General features: G+C 43.1%; 1 protein-coding gene across 2 annotated transcripts in view; it reads left to right on the forward strand.

The window, feature by feature from the left end:
• The window catches only part of PPCDC (phosphopantothenoylcysteine decarboxylase), a 310,731-nt gene that overhangs the window by 277,587 nt on the left and 10,548 nt on the right, over positions 1-22,596 (forward strand). For both annotated transcript variants that reach the window (XM_085643819.1, XM_085643820.1), the window contains exon 5: positions 13,743-13,911. In XM_085643819.1, the coding sequence (XP_085499945.1) occupies positions 13,743-13,911 (169 nt within the window). The remainder of the gene's footprint in view (positions 1-13,742; positions 13,912-22,596) is intronic.

Raw genomic sequence — 22,596 nt, forward strand, 5'->3', positions numbered from 1 at the left:
AAGAAGATCGTAACCGCAGATCCAATCTGCGCATTTTTGGCCTTCCGGAGGGTGTTGAGAAGGATGCCCCTGCTATGATTGAGTTCTTATGTCAGTGGCTTCCTTCTACGCTACAAATTTCTTTTCAAAAAGACTTTGAGCTGGAACGGGCACACCGTGTTCCCACCTTTCGCTCTAAATCTGCCACGCAACCAAGAGCGATAATTTTTAAGCCCCTGCGCCATCAACATACGGAACAAATTCTGGCTCATATGCGGAAGGTTAAAACTGTCTCATGGAATGGCCATCGCATTTCAATTTCTCAGGACTTCGCCAGGGACACAGTAATAAGGAGGAAGGGCTTTCTTAATCTCCGGAAGCGTCTCTCTGAGATGAATATTCCCTTTTCTTTTTCTGGCCCTTCAAAATTCCGCATCACCTTCAAAGGTCATTCCAGAATTTTTGATGAACCTGCTGATTTAGCCTCATTTTTGGAAAATCAGATGGAGCTGCAGATGGAACTTCAAGTGGAGGCCTCGCGGGACCCTGGTTCCTCTTGCACCTGACGTGGTTACATATAACTGCAATGAGTTTTCTCTTATCCAGATCTATTAAGTTTGTCTTTTTTAGATCTGCATGGTGGTCTTATTGTCCGCTGTTGTTGGTGTGCTGTTGCTGTTCTTCTCGTGCGTGACGGTGTAAGCTCAGTGTGGCCTGTGTTTTTTCTCCGTTTCTTTGTCAGGTCTACCTCATATCTTTATGGTGAAATGGACCGATATCTTCGATATTTCTTCTTTATGTACTTTCTATTGTTTCGTGATATTGTTTCTTGATAGGTTGGTCTCACTCCTGTTCGCTTTTTTCGTACATACTATTCTTTTTCCTTTTTGCTTGTTTTTTTTATGTGTGTCAGGTTCCGGTTCATTCTTGTTCTTCCTTTCTTCCTGGTTTCAATTTCTGACTCTTGCGGTGTTGTATTTTTTCTTTTGTTTTGGTGTTTTCGTCTCTATGGAGTACGTTATTGATTATTATCTGTATTGTTTTATGGTTTAGCTGCATAAATTGCTTCGTAGACACTTATTAATTGCTATATATAGAGATAACTTTATTGTCCGTATAGTTAGTTTTTCTATTTTATTCCACTGCTATTTTACTTATATAGTTATATATTTAAGATACTCTTGCCTCTTTAAATTAAATTAAGTATAACAAGTGTTTATGTATTTGCGGACAGTTTACTAGATAACTTTTTTTAGATGTTACATTTTTTACTATGTACTTGCTTTCTTATTTATCTTTCATAGAGCTTCATTGACTGTTATATTGGTCAGTTATTTCATCCTTTACTTTCTTATGCTTCATCTTCTCTCTTCATACTACACCTTATAATCTTCTGTGGAAATCGTTTCTTTCTCTTTATTCTTTCCTGCTCTTCATAAGTTATGTATCGGTTTTGATGCTTTCTCATATTTGAGATAGTTATTAGCTTGTTTTTCACCATTTCCGCATTTGTAACATTGGACATTTTTCCCTCTTCTGCTTTCTCCATTCTTTTATGTTACAATGTATTGGTTACATATTTATTAATTTGGTATATACATGTTCCGATCTAGACTTACATGATGAATAGTTTTTAGAATACTCTAATGAATTCTAGTTCATGTATCAGATATTTTTCCTTCTAAGTTAAGTATAATCAGTTATGTACTATTTTGGGGCTGGTTATGCTGATTGTTTTATCCCTCGCGATGGTCCCCTTGCTCATCTTCCCATGTCCCCCCTGGTATGAATTTGGTCTTTTTCAGACCTTCCTTGTTGATTCTTCTCTTTCTTCTTCTGCCTACTTTCCTGCTTTCTCTTTCCTCTTCTTTCCTCTTCTCTCTTCGGATTTCCTCCTTGGATTCTTCCTGTTTTGTGTTGGTGGCTAGTGTTTGTTTTCTAGTTTTTTTGGTTGTTGTACATCCTCTATCAAATATAGAATATCATTTTTCCCTATTATTGGTTTTATGTCTGGTTTGAATATACTTTCTCTTAATGTGAAAGGTTTAAATCATCCAGTAAAAAGGTCAAAGATATTAGATTACTGCAAATCTCTTTCTTCGGCTCTAGTCCTTTTTCAAGAGACGAAGGTCTCTGCTAGGGAGGCGTCATTTTTGAAGAAAGAATGGGTTTCTGATGTTGCTTGTTCAGATGCTTGTGGCAAAAGAAATGGGGTAATTACCTTAGTTTCTAAACATTCTGGTTTGTCTATTGTTTCCTCTGAACAGGATACAGAGGGACGTTGGTTATTATCTAAGTTGTCTGATGGTAATGCTGATCTCTTTGTCATGAACATTTATGCCCCTAACAAGGATGATCCCTCTTTTTGGAAAGTAGTCACCAAAAAGCTAAATGACACAACTCATTCTGGTAATCTTATTGTAGGTGGTGACTTTAATTTACCAATGGATCCTATCCTAGATAGGAATTCTGCATTTAATTTTCGTCCTCCTAAATCACATAAACAAATGCTCAATATGTGCTCTCTTATCCATCTTCAGGATGTCTGGCGTCTTCATAATCCCACTGGCAGTGATTTCTCCTTTTTTTCGTCCCCTCATTCGTCCTTTTCACGTATTGACTTTCTTTTGGTTCACTCCTCTCTTGTTCAATCTTCCTCATCTCCGCTTATTCACCCTATTTTGGTTTCGGACCATGCCGCGGTGACGTTCACACTTTTGTCCTTCACCCCTAGGGCGAGTCCTCGATCTTGGAGACTAAACACAGAAATATTGCATGATGTTTCCGAGGTTCGAGAGTTTTCCCATGATATTGAGTTGTTTTTCCGTGAGAATGTAGGTTCAGTTGATTCCCCTGTTGTTCTTTGGGACTCTTTTAAATGCACTTTCCGTGGTCAGGTCATTAAATGTATGTCAAAGAGGAACGCTGCCATCAGAAAGGAACTTACGGACTTAGCAGCGGAAATTAAAACTCAGGAATCTCTTTTTCGGCAATCTAAAGATAAATCTTGCCTTCAATCTATTAAGAATTTAAAATATACATATAATACTATAGTCACTAAGAGAGCTCATATAGGTCTTCAGGCTCAGAAATCTAAGAAGTTGCTGCTAAAAAACCGGGCTGGCAAGATGCTTGCGGCTACATTAAAGTTCCAAGATTCTTCTTATAAATCTTCCCAAATCTCTGCTATTAATGATCATCTTGGTAAGAAAAAGTTTCAGACTACTGAAATTCTTGAGGTCTTTCGAGATTTTTATAATAAATTATATAGCCCTTCTACTCAATCTTCTTTTGAACAATGCCAAGAGTTTTTAAAGACAGTTCCGGTGAAAACTATATCGGAGGCAGATAATATCTCTTTAAATGGCCCGATTACCTCTGACGAAATTATTTCTGCAATTAAAGCAACTCGCTCTGGTAAAGCTCCTGGTCCTGATGGATATCCTATTTTGTTTTATAAAACCTTTATACCTGAGATTGTGCCGCAGCTTCAATCCGTCTTTGATGCTTTTGTTAAAGATGGCTCTGTGTCTGGCTCTGCTGCTGATGCTACTATTGTAGTAATCCCCAAAGAAGGAAAAGATCATTCGGATCCCAAAAATTTTCGTCCTATTTCTCTTCTTAACATGGAAGCTAAGATTTTTGCTAAAATATTAGCTAAACGTCTAGAATCCTTTATTCCTCTATTGGTTCATCCTTCCCAAACAGGTTTTGTGAAGGGTCGTCTTGCACGTGACAATATCCGCACTTTTTGTCACATTCTCGGTTCTGCCAAGCGCTCCAAGCTTCCGGCAGCGGCCTTGGCCCTTGATGCGGAAAAGGCCTTTGATAAGGTCTCTTGGCCTTTTCTACGAGCTGTTCTATGTGCACACAATCTTGGTGACTCCTTTATCCGTATGGTTATGTCTCTTTACTCCCAACCTAGAGCGAACATAAGAGTGAATGGAGCTACGTCGTCCTTTTTTAACCTTCGCCAAGGTACTAGGCAGGGATGTCCCTTGTCTCCTCTTTTATTTTTGTTATCTATTGATCCTCTTCTTAGAATGATTGACTCACATCCAGGTATTAAGGGGTTCTCTTTTGGGTCTCATCAGATTAAAACAGCTGCGTATGCAGATGATGTTCTCATTTTTTCTGATGATATTGCACTGGCCATCCCTGCTATTTCGGACACGATTTCTCTTTTTTCAAAAGTTTCAGGATACACTCTGAACAAAGATAAGACAGAGATGTTCCCCTTAAATGCTTACTGTTTCTCTTCTCATATGGGTTCGGCGGGATTTAAGTGGCAATCTAAACAGCTAAAATACCTGGGTATCTATTTTTGTTCCACCCTATATGCTACGGCTACTTATAATGAATCCCAAACTATTCTTAAGGTGAGACGTCTTTTAGAAACTTGGTCTCCGAAGCATATTTCTTGGTGGGGCCGACTGCAGACTCTTAAAATGATGATCACACCTATTATTAATTTTGTTTCCTCTATGCTTCCAGTAAGGCTTTCTGATTCCTTCTTTCATGAACTTGACTTACTTACCTCCAAATTTCTATGGAATGACAGAAGGGCTAGGATTGCTTATAAATTTTTACGGAAATCTTATGATATGGGAGGCTGTAATTTTCCTGATTGGGGGAAGTATCAAACTGCTTTTCTGGCGTCCCAGGGTGCCCTTTGGTTTTCTTCTCCATCTCTTCATGTTCCAGCATGGTTGACAATAGAACAGGAACTGGCATCCCCACTGCCGACTGCCTCTTTTTTAACCACGAATACCCTTTTTATTCCATTCTCTCGTTCTATTATTTTAGACACTATTGCTGCGGTTCGCAAGGTTGATAAAAGAGTAGCAATTCCACTGCATAAAACTAGATGGTCGTCTATTTGGCGGAATTCTAAAATTAAAATTAATATTGATCCAGAGTTGATGTCTTACTGGGCTGGGAAGGGTGTCTCACTTGTTAAACATCTCTATGATTCCAACAATGACCCTTCCCCTTTCTCATCCCTAGCTCAACAATTCTCTTTATCTAATTTAGACTTTTATACCTTTCTTAAGATAAAGGTAGCACTTGCTAAAAAGCACCTTCATCCTTCTTCCCCTATGATTACGCTTTTTCAGTTCTGGATCAGGACTGGTCATGTTGCGTCTCGGATTTACAAATTCTTATCGTCCTCTTCACTTCCTTCTCAAACTGTCGTACAGCAAAAATGGCGACATCATTTTGATCATAGTGTTACCGATCATATCTCTTCTGATACCTGGCAAGATATTGGTAAATTTTCTCTTCGTAACAAAATCACCCCCTCTTTAATGCAGTCTAAGTTTTTCTCTATTAATCTTCTTCACTGGACTCCCATTCGTTTGTATTCGCTAAATCTCAAAGAAGACAATCTGTGCTGGAGTTGTGGGCTTTTACCAGGCGATTTTCAACATATGTTCCTTGATTGCTCCCTTCTCCAACCCTTTTGGGATTTAATTCACAAACACCTCATGCTCATCTTTAATATTAAATTCCAACTTTCTTTTCCATTAATCCTTTTAGGTCCGTTGGCGGCCCCAGTCCCTCTGCCTTTAGATCCCATGGAGTTACAGTTGCTGGATCTCTTATTGACTATTGCAGTCAAAGTAATTCTCATGGAGTGGAAATCCTTTTCATCCGTCTCTTACCATACTTGGTGGGCTTGGGTTTCCTTTCTACGAAGTGCTCATACGTCAGTTGACCATGCTCATCTCTCTCCTTCTATATCTACTGGTGTTTGGAAAGCCTTAGATTCGTATATGGTGTTGGCCTCCGAGGGGTTGGTGGAGCAATATCCCTTTGATTTGTCTGGTTAGTGTTGTCTTGTGTGTCGGGTGAATCCTTTGGAAATCCTCTCCTCTTCCTTTTTTCCTCCCTGTCTCTCTTTTTCTTTCTTCATCTCTTTCCTACCTTTTCCGTCTTTTCTTTCTTCCTCTCTTTTCTTTCTTCTTATCCCTATTTTGCTATCTGATGGTGATACTTTTGATAATTATCTTTGCCGGATATCAATTTGTTTCGTCTCTCCTTAATTAATTTATTTATCTGATATCTGCGGATTAATGAATGACAATGATTTGATTTCCTATTATTTAATTTTATTCTAACATATTTATTGCCTTTGTCTGATATCAATTGTATCACTTTTGATTGTATCTCATGTCCATATTTGCTTCTTTAAAATAATAAAATTCTTTTGAAATGAAAAAAAGCAGGAATTGTGTCTATCAAGGTTATTGTTGGGTGAAAGTAGCACCTTCGGCACTTTAGACACACTTGGGGGGAGGTGAAATAACGCACAAATGGAAATATGTTTTTCTGTTTGGCTACGTACCCCAGCGCAGCTCCGATTAGGCACTTTTATCATGAGTTTGGCATGTCATACAAGCAAGGCTGGAGCTGATCAGTCATTTCAGATTTTTGTTATGTACCTTCAGGGGATTGTACTGCACACACGGCTTGTCCCCTGGTTCCTTTTATCCAAGCATTATATGCCTGCTAAGTCCGCAGCAGTCCCGTAAAACACAAAGATGTGGAGGCGCACAGCTCTGATGTGACGAGAACTGCTGAATAAACCTCTAACTGAACAGCTACACAGCAAGACGTCAGCAAGCTGGCGATGAGCTGAGAAACCTGAGCAGTAAAAACAAAGCAGTGGCGACCCGGAAAAAACCCATTGCGCATATGCCTGTGCACGCAGCCGACGCGGCCACGAAAGTAAAAGCGATCGCGCATGTGTGCGTGCATGCGCATTCAGCTCTTTTTCAAAGCACATACGAGTATGTGCTTTGAAAAAGAGCTGTACGACGGCTAAAGGTCCTCCTATGCAGCACATGCGCGCTGCGTAGGCGAGACCTCAAAAGAAAGACGGAAAAGTGGAGCCAGATAATGGACTTAAGATCTCTGAACAAGTTCATCCAATCCCAACCTTTCAGAATGTTATCGCTCCAGGAAATTCTGCTTCTAATGGATACAGGAGACTATATGTCCTCACTGGATCTTCTGGACGCATATTTTCACGTTCCCATTCACCCCAAAACATTGTCAATTTCTGAGGTTCAAAGTACTTCCTTTCGGACTTAAATCGTCTCCAAGAGTCTTCACCAAGTGCTTGGCTCCGGTGGCGGCCTTTCTACGCTGAACCGGTCATCAAGTATTCCCTTACCTAGATGACTGGTTGGTCAAGGCCTCATTGCTTCGAGCCGCCAAGAGATCGACAGAGGCCTGTGTCCAACTCTTTCGCTCCCTGGGACTCAGAATCAAATGGGAGTAGTCCTCCCTGGAACTCTCCAGGTCAATATTGTTTCTCGGAGCAACTCTGGACACTACACTCTCGAAAGCCTTTCCCACAAAAGAAAGAATCCTACGACTGCAAAGGGCAGTGAGGAGTCTGCCCGCAAAAAGGTGCGTTTCAGGAGGGACACACAAATCTATGCTAGGGATGATGTCATCCTGTATCTTGCTCGGTCCAAATTGTCGTTTAAGGATGAGACCTCTCCAGGAGGAGCTTGACGCTAAATGTAGGAAATCTCAAGGCTCATTTGAGGACGTCATATCAATCACTTCAAGGATGGTCTCAGCAATATCCTGGTGGACGGTCAAAGACAATCTTTCACAAGGACTCTCTTTCCTCATGAAGAAACCAAAGCTGGTTGTGACATCAGATGCTTCCATGGATGGATGGAGGGCTGGCTCACCTGCAAGGTTTGCAGGTCCATGGAAAATGGACTGTTCAGGAAGCTCAGTGTCACATAAACGTTCTGGAACTCAAAGCGGTCTTTCTGAGTCTTCAAGCATTCCTGCCAAAAATCAGGAGATTATCGATCCTGATCAGTACGGACAACACCACCACCATGTTTTATCTGTTAAAGCAGGGAGGGAGAAGATCTCAGACCCTCTCAATTCTGGCTCAACAGATTGCAACTGGCCTGACTCCATGGACCGAGTGAGGATGCTGTGGACATTTTCCCTCATCACTGGAATTGAGATCAGGAGACTCAGGATAACCCCCTGTCCCAGGGAAACGTACCTTGCAGAAGGAGCGCAAAAACACCTATGATTGCTGCTGAAACCGACCGCATAGCCTCAGTGGAGAGCCAGTGCCCGCCAAGTGCAGCCGCTTCTCCCGCGTGCAGTCGATTCATTGAGCCGGACCGGAGCTGTGAGAGTGCCCGCGGACGTACACCTTCAAACACACTGCACGCTTCCTCTCTGCCGGAGCGGGTAAGATTAAGTACGGGCCTACCGGGCCCCAGGGGACTCGTCTCTAAGAGCGCTGCGGCGCCAAGGCAATTTCCACTATTTGTTAAGTGTCTGAGTGGACTCTTGAGTTAAGGCCTGCTAGTCATCATTCCATCGATGGGGCCACCAGTGAATGGGGAATAACCTTGATTACACTGTAAGGAGCAGGTGAGAGAGGGATTTGCAATTGAAACACTAGAGCCCCGACCTCAAGGGCAAATGTGTTGTTGTCTATAAATGTCATAACCTTTACATGAGTAGAGTTAGATTCTTTTCATTATAAAGACAAGAATTTGACTGGACTTTGATTTATTACAACTGCTCTGCGCTCTTTGAGTCGTATTCACTAATCTGTATCCATACCTGCCCCCAAGCGAACCTTAGGCTGCTCATTCACATGTACCACTGAAAGTCAGGTGATGAAGGGGTACTTGGCCCAGTTGCTCAGGATCCATAGTAGGTTGGGCTCCTGGACATCAGGAGTAAAAGGCCTCAGCCCCCGCAGCTGGCCCAGTAGCCCCTGCATGTGCCATAGCCTTCTGAAAATAATTCTAGCAGCTCTTGTGGCCAAAGTCAATAGACCACCCAGTTCACTACCCTTTCTGCAGTCCCATCTGCAAACCCTTCTAGTGTGCCCCTGTGCCATCCAATGAGAGGCAGGATCCAACGATTCTTGCTGGGCAGGCAGGTCCGAACATCAGACCCGTAGGTCCTGCAAATTGTTTCGAAGGGCTATATCCTCCCCTTTCTTTCAGCACCACCACACATTCCACCGTCTCCCCAATAACTAACGGAGAATTTTGTGGCAGGAAGTCTAGGACCTTTTAGTCAAATGGGCTATCGATAGGGTACTTGCTCCATAAGTAGGTCATCGTTATTACACCCGCTACTTCCTGGTGGTCAAGAAGGACGAAGGCTTCTGGCCTATTTTGGAACCACGCACTCTCAATGCCTTTGTCTGAAGAGAAAAATTCAAAATGGTCACATTGGCCAAAATCTTGTATGTTTTAGACCCTGTAGACTAGATGGTAGCATTGGACCTACATGGTGCCTATTTCCATATACTCGTCCTGCCTGCCCACCTGGGATACCTGCAATTTGTTGTGAGATAGGAGCATTTTCAGTTTGCTGTGCTCTCCTTTAGTCTCCCCTGTACCATACAAGTGTTCACGAAAGTGACGGCGATGGTGGCGACACATATTCGGAGGTAAGGGGTGCAAGTCTTCCCCTACTTCGATGACTGACTGTTGAAGGCGTACATGCCCCAGACGGTTGTCAGTCATCAATAGACCATGGCAAACCTCCTGTCATCTTTGGGGCACAATATCAATCCTGACTCCATAATAGAAGCTCCCCTTCAACTGAGCCCTTCTGTGCACTGTTCAGTTTCGTGCCTTTCCCCCCGAAAAGAGAATTCAAGATATTTTATCTATGATCCCGATCTTTAAGCCTCAGTCCTGAATTTCAGGGAGGTCAACTTTAAAACTGCTGGGTCTGATGGATGGTCTCGTGCATCCTGCTTGTCGAGCATGCCATGTGGCATATGCAAGCTCTGCAATGAGATCTGAAGTTTCAGTGGGTCCAACATGAAGGGGACCTCTCTGACTATGTTCAGATTTCAGAGGAGACTGTAAAAGATCTGCAATGGTAGTTATTGAACTCTGATTTGGTCAGCCACAGACCTCTCTCCCTTCCCCAACCAGAGCTGACAGTGGTTGATCAAAGCATCTCTTCTGGGTTAGGGTGTCAATTTGCAAGAGAGGTGGAGATCAGAGACATCTGGTCTCCGGCAGAGTCCCAGCTCCACATCAACCTTCTGGATCTGAGGGCCATCCGTTTGGTGTTGAAAGCCTTCCTTCAGTCCATCAAAGGGAGGTTTGTACAGGTGCTCACAGATAACACCGCAATGAGGTACTGCAGTGAACAGGGCGGGTGTCATCATGGATCCTATGCCAGAGAGTCTTGCACCTCTGAAACTTGCTGGAGCACCAAGGAATTTTCATGGTGGTGACCTGGTAGGATCTTGGAATGTCAGGGAGGTCAAGATCAGCCATCAACACCTAGTGGATTACGAATGGCCGTTACACCCGAAGATGGCGCAAGGTCTCTTCCCTGAATGGGTAGAACCTTGGCTCGATTTATTTGCCACCCCAGAGAATGTTGAATATCAACACCTCTGGATAGTTGGGAATCCAAGGCTTCTCTTGTTAGGTGAAGCGTTCTCCCTGGGATGGAACTCGGGACTCCGGTATACCTTTCCACTGATACCATTCCTGCCCTAAGTTCTCAAGAAGATCAGGAACCATTGGGCCCAAGTAATCCTAGTAGGCTTAAATTGGACATAGAGAGGGTAGCATCTGCCCTGCCAAGAAGATCTGCTGTAACAGCAGCAGGGCAAAATTCTGCACCTAAGCCTTCACATTCTCCACGTTCATGATTGGAGATTGAACGGCAACAGCGGAAGATCTTTGACCTTCCTCCAGCGGTGGTTAATGTCTTCTTGGCAGCCAGGCATTCCTTGACTAAAACTGTATGCACCTGTCATTGGGACAGATTTGTGGCTTGGTGTGGGTTTTGACAGATTAACCTTCTTCAGGCTATGTTATGTGATCTTTCGGCTCTTTTGCATTTTCTGCAGTTGTGAACCCAGCGCTCTTTGTTCAAGTCTCCTGTTTTCAAGAGATTTTAAAAGGGTTACCTTTGTTTCCTCTCTTTCTTCATCATGCCGGTGTGGGACCTCAACTTGGTCCTTACCTTTCTGAAGTGCCACCATTTGAGCTACTTCACAGCTGTCCCTTGCAGCTTCTCACCCTCAAGACAGTTTTCCTCATCACCTTAACATTAGCGCTGCATGAGTGAACTTCAAGCTCTCTGTGTCAACCTGCCATATGCCACCATCTTCCCAGACAAGCTGGTTCTGCGGACTCAGGCATCCTTTTTGCTGAAAATTGTGACGCCGTTCCACATCAGTCAAACCATCTCCCTGCCACCGTTCTATTCTCCTCCTCACCCTTCTAAGGAAGAGGAGAGACTCCATTGTTTGGGCAACCAAAGGGCGCTAAGCTTCTACATCGATCCTACGTAAGACCACCAGCTCTTTGTGAACAAGTTACTTTCCACTGGTAATGCTCTTTCTTGTAGAGACTCTGTCTAACCACAGATTCCTCACCGACCCTCCCATCCTCCCTTTTCAGTGATTGGACTCTTATCCATAAAGATCCCAAGACCAAGAATCTACACACTGGTCTACCAGTTCGCTTCTGGAGCTCTGTGTCTAGGGGGGCGAACAGTCTTGAAAGCAGCTAACAGCAGCCTGCAGGAGTGGCACCTATATAGGCTCCCTGCATTATTTCCGGAGCAGAACGGAGTTGGTGCAGTGCCCCACAGCAAAACCTACCGATCACCAGAAATACTGTGAAAAAGTCTCTGTTTCCAGTCTGAGGCCTGGGATTATTCAAAAGGTGATGAATCTGTGGCTACATAGCATTTCAGCTGGAAAAGAGCATCACCAAAGGTAAGTAACTGGTTCTTTTATTATGTGCAGTGTATATACCCCTCAATTTGCGTATCTAAATTATAAACCCCATCTGAAGGATTTGAATGTTTATCTGAAGGCTCAATCTGTATGAAATCATCAGTTGGACTCGCCACCAGAAACTCCTGGAGAGTCTGATGCACCTGTACTTCTGCTGCACTGTCTAGAAGCACTCTGACCCTAGTCCTGTCCTGCAGAAGTATCCCTAGATGGCATTGCATATTTCTTAGAAAGTCATGCCACTTTCTTCTTTTTAAATTGAGTTTTACACTGATATCAGTCTCCTGTTCTGATTCACCTCTCTGCTTGCTATATTCTTCTCTTCTTCTGTGATCTGTCCAATATCATCAGTCCTGAAAAGAATGGGAAGAGCAGCAACCGGAATACTGATACAGTTCTGGCTTTTTAATGTTATTGCGGCGCCTCAAATTATAACCACCCCGGCTGGACTCCTGGGTTACTGGAGATCCAGTCTTTTTCTCTCCCCCCCTATGTTTTATTTAATGTTTAGTTATATGGGAGAATGGCTAGTGACGGTTTGCTATGTCTATTAGTGTAAATGCATGCAACTATGCTTCCCTAGGTGCCTCACTCTTCTTCAGATAATACCTTTATAAGGGGAAGATACATAGTACATACTTTATGTTTGTTTTTGTGTAAGGGTAAACCACTTCTAATTGATTTGTCTTGCAAGCAACCCAGAAGGCGATTTCATCACACTTCATAGGCATCTTTCCAAAGATAACATTTGTTTTCTGTGGACTGATTACTGCCAGGCCAGGTCCTCCCTGGACCGGAAACAAGCATCCTGGGACCGTTTTTAGGGTATGTCACCCTTCTTCAGCCAGGCTAGCTTGAATCCTGAAACCGGTCCAAGGATGCTTGTTTCCAGTCCAGGGAGGACCTGGACTGGCAGTTCGGTCTAGACTGTTCCCATGAGGCACAGGATCAAGACTGATTTGCATATGGCTGGGTCCAAACTGGGGTGGCGTAGTGGGCAAAAAAACGTTGGATTTAACCCAGATCTTTTGACTGGGGGAGAATGTTTGCATTGTCAGCATTCCGTGGATCATTTGTTTGCTGTAACACTTTCGTCGCCCTAAGTGGGATGGGCATGCCCAGACGTGGGTCCCTTGCTCACTGTGCCACTGGATTCAAGCTAGCCTGACTGAAGGAGGGTGACATACCCCGAAACCGGTCCCAGGATGCTTGTTTCCGGTCCAGGGAGGACCTGGCCTGGCAGTTCGATCTGGACTGTTCCCATGAGGCACAGGGTCAAGACTGATTTGCATATGGCTGGGTCCGAACTGGGGTGGCGTAGTGGGCAAAAGAACGATGGATTTAACCCAGATCTTTTGACTGGGGGAGAATGTTTGCACTGTCAGCATTCCGTTCATCATTTGTTTGCTGTCACACTTTTCGCCCTAACTGGCATGGGTATGCCCAGACGTGGGTCCCTTGCTCACTGTGCCACTGGATTCAAGCTAACCTGGCTGAAGAAGGGTGACATACCCTGAAACTGGTCCCCGGATGCTTGTTTCTGGTCCAGGGAGGACCTGGCCTGGCAGTTCGGTCTGGACTGTTCCCATGAGGAACAGGGTCAAGACTGATTTGCATATGGCTGGGTCCAAACTGGGGTGGCGTATTGGGCAAAAGAACAATGGATTTAACCCAGATCTCTTGACTGGGGGAAAATGTTTGCATTGTCAGCATTCTGTCCATCATTTGTTTGCTGTAACACTTTTCGACTGGAAAAATCCTCAGAGTGTAACAAGTACAAATGGAATTAATGTTCATTACCATGAGCATGCCATTGCTGACCAAGCCTCAAAAGACCATTAAGTGGTTGTTATTCTTCAGTGTCTCACAAATCAATGTTGCCATTACTTGGTATGTTAACAGGCCCTCTGTAGAAGCCAGAGGTGTGTAAGGATGGTGCACATGGTCTAAGACTTATTCCTTCCCTCCTCAGACATGTGTGGTTCGCGCCTGGGATATGAAGAAGCCGCTTCTCTTCTGTCCCGCCATGAACACTGCCATGTGGGAACACCCAATCACAATGCAACAGGTGGAGCGGCTGGCGGACTTCGGCTACACAGAGATCCCATGCATCACCAAGAAACTGGCATGCGGGGATGAAGGTCAGTGATCCGTTGTCTTCTATATCCGCCTTACTGTATAATGCATATATATTTTTTAATATCAAATGAGAAATGAAAGCGGTCTCTTCCAGTCTCATTTGAAATGAGTGATGTTAATGTTTATTTCTAATACGGCACATGCTAGCAGATTGTACTGCCTGAGCCAAAGTATGACAGTACTTTAAAGATTTATTGTTAACGTAATGCTTAGCTGCCTTGTTTTCAGACTGCTTAAAAAACTATTAAAATTCTAATTGAGACTAAATATCCATACTTGATAGGCGCTGCCCTTTTCTTGGCTTTACAAATTACCATATTGTCATTGTGATTCAAACAATTAAGGTTTGTGGAACAGAAGAACCGCCTTTAATCAGCAGTTCTTCCGTTACTAATCCAATAATGAGGTAATTTTCTCTTTGTCTTCTTCATTGGATGTTTTCCCTGCAAAGTCGGTCACATTCTTTAAAGACAACTCAACTATCCTCAACAGTTACCTTAACTCTTCCTTTGATATACGAATTGCCAACATTTTAATGAACTATACCAACTTTTCTTTGGGTCGTCATCTTTTCTAATCTCCTGTCTCAGACATTTACCTGCTGTTCTTAAAAAACCATCACTTCTTATGGTGTACCAACGTCCTTTAATTAAAAAACTTTTGCAACACTCAATAACACCATAAGACTGAAAATGCTTTTGCTGCAGATGCCAAATTGCATTCATTATTTAAAATTTTAAAAAATCCACAAAGTAATCAGGACTAGAACTACTATGCAGGACTTTGATAGTCGTTGGTAGTAAACATACGTTCCTTTTACTGACACCATAATTTCCTTCATTTAGGAATGGGTACCAGTTGACCAGAATACTGAACTTAAAATCCTGCAAGTCAGTGCAGTCTCTGACTGTACCAGTGGCATTGCAGGTAACAATCAAAGGGAACATCCATGCTGGAACTTTTAGTGTGTCATTCACAACGTCTTGCATCAACTTTTTCTCAATTTACAATTTCATTGTGGCATCATGCGGAAATATTCCACTTCTAGCGAACTTTTTATCTTGCAACTTCCTCTAAGTTGATGTGATGCACAGAGCTGTTTAACTGATCTATTGTATGATTAAATACTTCTCGAGCATTTTCTAGCCAGTACACCATTAACAATCGCCATAAAAACTGTCCCTTCACCATTAGGTTCTTACTTGATGCGTACATTTTTCCAGCTTTACCATTCTGGTTACCTCTGGATACCCTAGTCTTCAAAAGTAATTGCGGGTTGCAATAGCCTGAAATGTCCTGAGATCCTCTGATATACTCTTTTGGAATAACATCGGGTAGGATTATTTCTTCTCCCAACCTTTCACTGAACTTCAGGAACCCAGTTTTGCCTCCACTTCTCTCCTTCTGGGTGAATGTTTTCGCATGCTGCATTTATTACAATTATTTCCCAGGTCAAGACACTTAAAGTTGGAACTAGAAACATACTACTCTGCTATCCTTTCTTATTGTTAGTTTCTCTCTTTTTTTTAAATATTCCTTTTCTCAATGCTCTTTCTTTGTCTTCTTTGGCCACTTAACTACTCTAACACATGAAGCCTTACCTTTAGCTAACTAATTCTATTGTATACTGACATTGTTGTAGGGTGTGATAATCTGATCTTGTTTGAAATCGTCCATGTGGTGCCCCAAAATTACGATAATTGCCATCTGCTTTCTTGAGGACATGTAATAATCAGCACAATGTTGCCTTAATTGCTGTGGAAGAACTTAATTCATTTGATAACTGCCACTCTTCTGGCGCAAATTTCCAATGCATATCGGCTAACTCATCAGTATATTAAGTACTCGCTTCTGCCCCATTTCCACTCTTCAGTACCTGCCTATAATTCTTTTGCCTTTCCAGACTCCATGCATTTAGCAGCATGGTCCACAGTTAATTTATGTAGTTCATGAAAAACTCCTTAGTTTCCTTGCAGATCTCCAAGCACTGAAAGGAATACCCGTGTTGGTATGTGTAATGAAGCAAAGTCAGGACTCCAAGAAACAAGGAAATACGTGTAATGGAGCACAGATCCTACACAAGAATCACCCGAACTGACAACTGGACCAATTGACTCATGGCATTCAGAATTCCCGGACAGTTGGAAATATAATATAGAATACAGAATGAGAGAATAGGACACAACATTCCTTGCAGATAATTGTTGTGATTCACACACATAAGACGAATTGAGAGAAGTCTTTGTTATGCACAAGCCAGCCATCCATACACCTGCAAAGTGCAATGCCATTTGACTCCCTTGGAACTCCACTCCATCCTCATTGGGATGCATAGGAGATTCCATTACATCCTAAGGTGGAACTAGAATATGTACAAATAAGACGAACAGTATTATTATGTAATACATATTTATGGACAATACACACATTTTCCTTCCTTCAAAATATAAAGCAACTATTTCCAGCTTGTCCTTCCTTCATCGTATAATAATATTCGCAATCTGATACTAACTGGAGGAATAATCTTACAGCTTCTTGTCAGGTACATCTCCTCGTCTGTGCATCCCATAGTCTGATATCTTATTCGTCAACCCCCAAAATGGTCCCACTTCCTCCTTCAAGATGTTTTTTCTCCTACATCCTTTGGACACATTTCCCTAAAACAGACAATATATTATCATGTCAATAATTGCCACACTATTCCTTATAGATCAAAGCAAAATCATTACCAACCAGTACAATGATGTAAGTAGTATTTCCAGTCATCTTCTAGGCAATCCCTTACAGGTGCAATCATCCACTGGCAGTGACATCTAAAACAAAAAATCAGCCACTATATTTATTTCGCCCTGGTATATATTTCATACCATATGCATAATCATGGAACCTCTTTGATGTCTGAAAAGTCTTGGGGAGGCCTTAAACCATAAGCAGTTCACAATGTAATTATTGGCATATGTTCAGTGCACAACTTAAAACTTTGTCTTCGCAGACAAATTGGCTTAACTGCTCAGCATCCCGTGAATAGGTGAAAGTCTCATTTTCAATAACACACTACTTATTAGTGGGTGTTAAAGATCTAGAAATCTAGACACAATACAGTGATGTGTTCTTTGACCGCCCTCCTCTAAGACAGTGTGGAACCTACGCCCATTATTATTGGCATCTGTTTTGATTACACATTCTGTTTGAGGATCAGTTATGTATACGGGAGGTGACAAAACAAATTGGATTCCTAATAGACTGAAATGCCCACTCACACACCTTTGAATGAAGAAAACCGGTGTGTTTTTTTAAGTAAGAATCGCAGTGGATAGGTCTACAGAATTCCAGACGTCCTTGCAATACAATTCTGCTAAACCTAAAAATTGTCCTAGGTCATCTTTGCTCGGTGATGCCGTAGATTCTTGGATTAGTTGCATAAGCTTCTTTTTCAGTTACATTCCATCTTAACAATTCTGGTGCACGAGTGATATCACATTTCACATGGCAAAATTGCATTTCATAAACGCTAGAGTTATTCCGTTCTCCAAATATGTCAATACCATTTCCACATGACTGTCATACTCCTCTTTTCTTAATTCCAAGATTATGGTATCATCCTAAAAGTAGATGACCCCACTTACCCCCTCTTATAATATGCATTCATTAACCGCTGGAAGCAGATGACACCAACTCCATGCTTTTGAACTGAAAACACCCAACTTGTGTGATTAAAAAGCTTGTCAAAGGCATATTATCAATATATCTGGTGATGGACTGCAGATAGTTTAGTATGCTAACCTATCCTAAGCCTTTGAGTAGTGATATATTCTCACAGATATTGGGAAGTGGAAATCTGCCGATTATGTTGTGGTGCTTAAATTTTGAAGATTAGCAAGGAGTTGGCCCTTGCAAGTCAACCTTTGGGTGGACACTAATGGAGCCAACCCTCCAGCAGATTCACTCTGTTCTTTTAGTTCAGAGCTTTGAAATTGTATACCTCTTGCTCCACTTCGTTGTTGATTTGAATTTGAGATACTTCTTGCCATATGTATCTTAGGTGTCCCATTATCTTCAACCTTATCTGGTGGACAAAACCATTTCATTTCCCTATTCCACCTTTGAAAACACCATGATATTTCTAAGGCATTTACCTCAATTTTTCGTCTTTCTCACCAACCACCAATACCTGGTCTTTACTATTAGGATCAAAGATTATATGGAGGTATCTCTTACCTTTGCAGACATTTACTGATGGACCAATCCTTGCTACATGCAATTATCCCCAAGTACCCTGTTTTTAAATTTGAATCTGAGTGTGTGATTCCTAGTCATGTGATGGGTTTACCATTGTAGTCCACCGGATGTACATCACTAGGAGCAAGATATATGCCCATTTACTCCAGTATTGGAGCTTTCATAGATTCACATGCCTGAATCATTCCTCGTCGTCGAGACGGGAGTCTCCGGTACATAAAAAAGCATTGCTTAGTAGTATAGCAAACTGAAAAAAGGCCTAGGCCCATTTTCCTTTTGCAACCCATAACCTTCGTTATGTAAAAAAGGACTAAACTTGTCTCTGAACCAATCAGAGCCTCTCACCCTCTCGAACACTCCTGAGAGAACCTTCTGCCCCTCAGATTTTCTACCGCACGTTGTGCTAGGGAATCTCCTTTGAACTCTGTTCAAATTCTACAGTTTGGTTCTAGATTGAAGAGTTTATTCAACTGCTTTTTTCCTCACCAACTTCTGGAGAATGGCTGACAAGGAGAAAAAAGGTTTATTTAGAGCCTGCACCACCTGTTCAAAGAAAAGGTTATATACAGACTGTGAGAAGTTGGCCTGATGTATGATGTCACTATCTTGGTATCACACTACAGAAGGATATGCGATGGGACTCCCAAATGGACCGAGTGATACTAACACACAAACAAAAATCAGGTGCTCTTTTAACTAGATTTAATAATCATACACAAAACCAATTTCCCCAGCTCTGGAAGCTTACGGTGCAATGGTGCTGAGCTCATGTTTATATGGGTCTGAGCTCTGGGGCTTTAGCAACTTGGACAAACTGGTAGTGCTTGAAAATGCATTTTTGCGTAAAATCACAAGCCTACCTGTCAGTACACCACTGCGCCCTTAATTGTTAGATTTAGGTAAAAAACCATTGGCACACCTTGTCAAGCTCCGCCCACTGCTATACTGGCGCCGCCTTTGGTGCACAGACGAGCTTGAGCACTATAAGTGCGGCTTCATGGATATAATTAAATCTAACTCATCACATAACATTCCTTGGTTGTGCAGCATCAAATCCCTTCTGTGCAGCATAGGTCTGTCTGTACTTTGGAACGACCCAGAAAATGCTACCTTCCCTTCTAAGAGCAAATTGAAAGCTATCTATTGGGAATGGGTTTATATGATAGAAACTACACAAGGCCTCTCCTCCCATTTAACAGGTCGCTTTCTTGATCTTAAAAACAGTCCATTACTCGAAAGCTACTGGGATATAATAGAGAGGCCCTTTGACCGCAAGCTATACTTCCAGCTACGGGTGGGTGCCCTTCCGGTTGCAGAATACACCTCAAATTGGCAAAATACCCAAAACAAAAGTAATAAATGCTATAACTGCACTGAGGAATGCGAATCTGTAGAATATTTGCTATTTTTCTGCCCAATGTACATACAACCCCGTAAAACTTGGATAAAACCTGTATGTAAATCGTTGGGCATTAGGAACTATCGAATAGCCCTTCGCATTCTGAGCACTGACCCTGCTCCTCCCATCTGTATAGCAGTGGCCAAATTTCTAGGGTGGGCTTGGGGCCTACGATCTAAAGCATTGAGATGTGATGGCAAATTGTAGAAATTGATCGTACTAGTATAAACCTAATGAAATTTTAACTTTTATGATGGAAATACATACATAGGTTTTATATACGTGTTATTTTTACTCTGTGAATATCTGTACATGGTTTTTAATAGATTTTAGCTTATTGATGGTTGAAATATTGAATTTAATGCTTGTCTTAAATATTTTTAGGTAATTTATATGTGTGATGTCTGTTTGTGCTTTTATGACTCAACTGTCGAATAAAGCTTAATTGAATTGAATTGATGTCACTAGTTCTAGTGTACACCTTATATCAGTCCAAACAACCCTTATGGTGATTGGTTGTAAAGTCAACCTTATAGACCAGCTATCCTAGTGGTAGCATGGACAAGAGCAGTCTTAGGCTAAACACTGAATGGCATGTGAAGCCAGCTGTGATACCATATATAATCCCTTGAATACCAAATGAAAGGACACCACAACAGATATATATATAAAATAAAGTGTATTTATTCTAGTCAAACCCTCAGCACTCTTTATGAGATTAGAGGTAAGTACAACACAGTCTTATTCAAGCATACATTAAGTCACACAGGTAAGTAATACAGTTAGGCCCTAGGGGCCACGCAAACCATATACTAAAGAAGTGGTATAAGGACCACTGTCACGGAAATAGAATAGGCCTAGGCCTAGGGAATCGCTGGGGCTACACTACACTAGCAACAGTTAGGAAGTGGGAGGCCCACGGGATTCAGGTGCAGAGTGGAAACACTCACGCGTAATGCGTAAAAGTCGATAGAATTACTAGCAGTTAGAAATTAACAGTTTAAGGACACTTCTGAAGCAGCTAGAGAGTTGAGACTCGGAAACTAGACCCTAGGATAGTCACTACCCTTGTGAGCACCGAAGTACCCAAGTTACCTAGCCCACGGGCTGCGGGTGCATAGGTGTGAACTTGCGTCTGGTTTCGTCGTGGACTTCTATGGATGCCTGAAGGAAAGTTGCTGACAGGCAGTCAGTGAAGAGTGTCAGGTGGATCCCAAGGCTGGGATCAAGAAGAGAGGATACCTGCAAGCAGAAGGGACAGAGTCAAGGTCACTAGCCAGTGACCACGTGGAACCAGGAAGGAACCAGGCGATGTCGTGAAGATTGCAGGTGAAGGGTGAAGCTTGTCGCTGCAGCCACGGGTACCAGGAGACGTCGAGGACGACCAGGACCAGGAGGCGAGCTGTCCCACGAAGGCTCTTGCTGTCGGCGGCGTCGAAGTCGAACTAGGACTCACCAAGCCTTGGCAAGCGGAACCCACGAAGAACGGAGGACTTGCTTCTGGTGCAGACCAGGAAGGTCTGGGGTGCTTCTCTTTTGCAAACAAGCGGGAACCAGTCTGGAGGAGCCAAACCAGCAGTGAAGATTTCAAGGTGTGTCGTCACAAAGGCCGCTAGCCAACGGGCAAGCAACCGGACAGACGCGGCAAGCAGGAAAATGCAGAAGGGCCCCACGCAGGACTCGTGGAGTGTGGGGGGCTGATCTTCGGTGCAGATGGTGCTTGGGGTTGGGGCTTCTCAATCCCCGGTGCAAAACTTCGAGGGTGCCTCAGAAGCTGCGCTGGAAGATACTAGCCACTTTTCCCAGGTAGCCGGTCCCACGTCTCTCGTCGCCTCCACGGATCTCAGCTTGGCTGTGGATGTGGATCAGGGTCGGAGAAGTCTGGAAGTCAAGGCTCTGGTCGGGCTTTGCAGTCGGTCCCTCGTAGAACTTCAGCAAAGCAAAGGGTAGTCTCTTGATGGTGCCTGTTTGCACAGGGTAGCCACTCCTTGGCCACAAGGGAGATTCTTCAGTCTTCTTCTTTCGTCGAATGTTGAAGGTCCAGAGTTTCTGTTCAAGTTGCAGGTTCAGGATAATCTAATCTCCTGGGGCCCAGCTACCACTCTTATACTAATCTGGGGGGCTGGGTTGCCTGCTAGGTCACGCCTTATGGGTGGGACCTGGGAGGGGGGTGGTTACACCCCCTTCCCTTTGTGCAGTTTCGCGCCAGGACTGGGGCTGGAGTGCCCCAGCACCGGTTTGAACTGGACTATGCACGGGACACCTTGTGTGCCCCAGGCATGTCTCATTCTTTTCATCCCTCCCTGCCCCAATACACTAAGGCCTGTCTGGGGTGGTGCTCGCACCTCCCAAGGCAGGAAACCTATTGTCCAAGCCTCCCTTGCCGGGATCACTCCCAGCAGCAGGAGGTCAGACTTGTGTCTGTGGCAGCAGCATCCATTTTGTGATGCTGAGGCTTTGGTTAGAGTTAAACAGCAAAGTAGGATTTTACCATGTCTCTCCCTCTAGAAGGGGGGAATAATATCCTCATCACCAGAAATGGTATGGGGGTATTATTCCAAAGTGTTTGACACCTTACACGACATGTTTTGATAAAGCCAAACCATAGTTACCATAACCGTTTAAGATTATAAGGCACTTTAAGAGTATATGGTAGGCTATATCATAGAACAGCTATAAGGACATGGTTCCGAAAGCTGCAGACAGGCTCAGCTCATGCTAGAGCACCATCTCACATGTTACCAATCACTCTGCCTCCAGGATTGTTAAGGCCTGCCATAGGAGTGGCTGATAGGTACACATGTGTCTATTTTAAGGGTAGATATAGGTATACTATATCTAAGCAAGGGGTGATTACACAACCTTGCCCCAGCTGAGTGATCAGCCAGTTGTGTCTGATTGGAAGGCCAGACCAGGGGTGGCATAATACATGCTGCAGCCCCTGGGAGGCCTAGGGTACACCTATGCCCTGGGTACCTAGGGTACACTGTACAGGGTCCAATAAGGTGATCCTTACCGATTCGGAATGTACCTAGGGTACATGGAGTCC

The sequence above is a fragment of the Triturus cristatus genome, chromosome 3_1, assembly GCF_964204655.1.
Source record: "Triturus cristatus chromosome 3_1, aTriCri1.1, whole genome shotgun sequence".
Classification (NCBI taxonomy): Eukaryota; Metazoa; Chordata; class Amphibia; order Caudata; family Salamandridae; genus Triturus; species Triturus cristatus.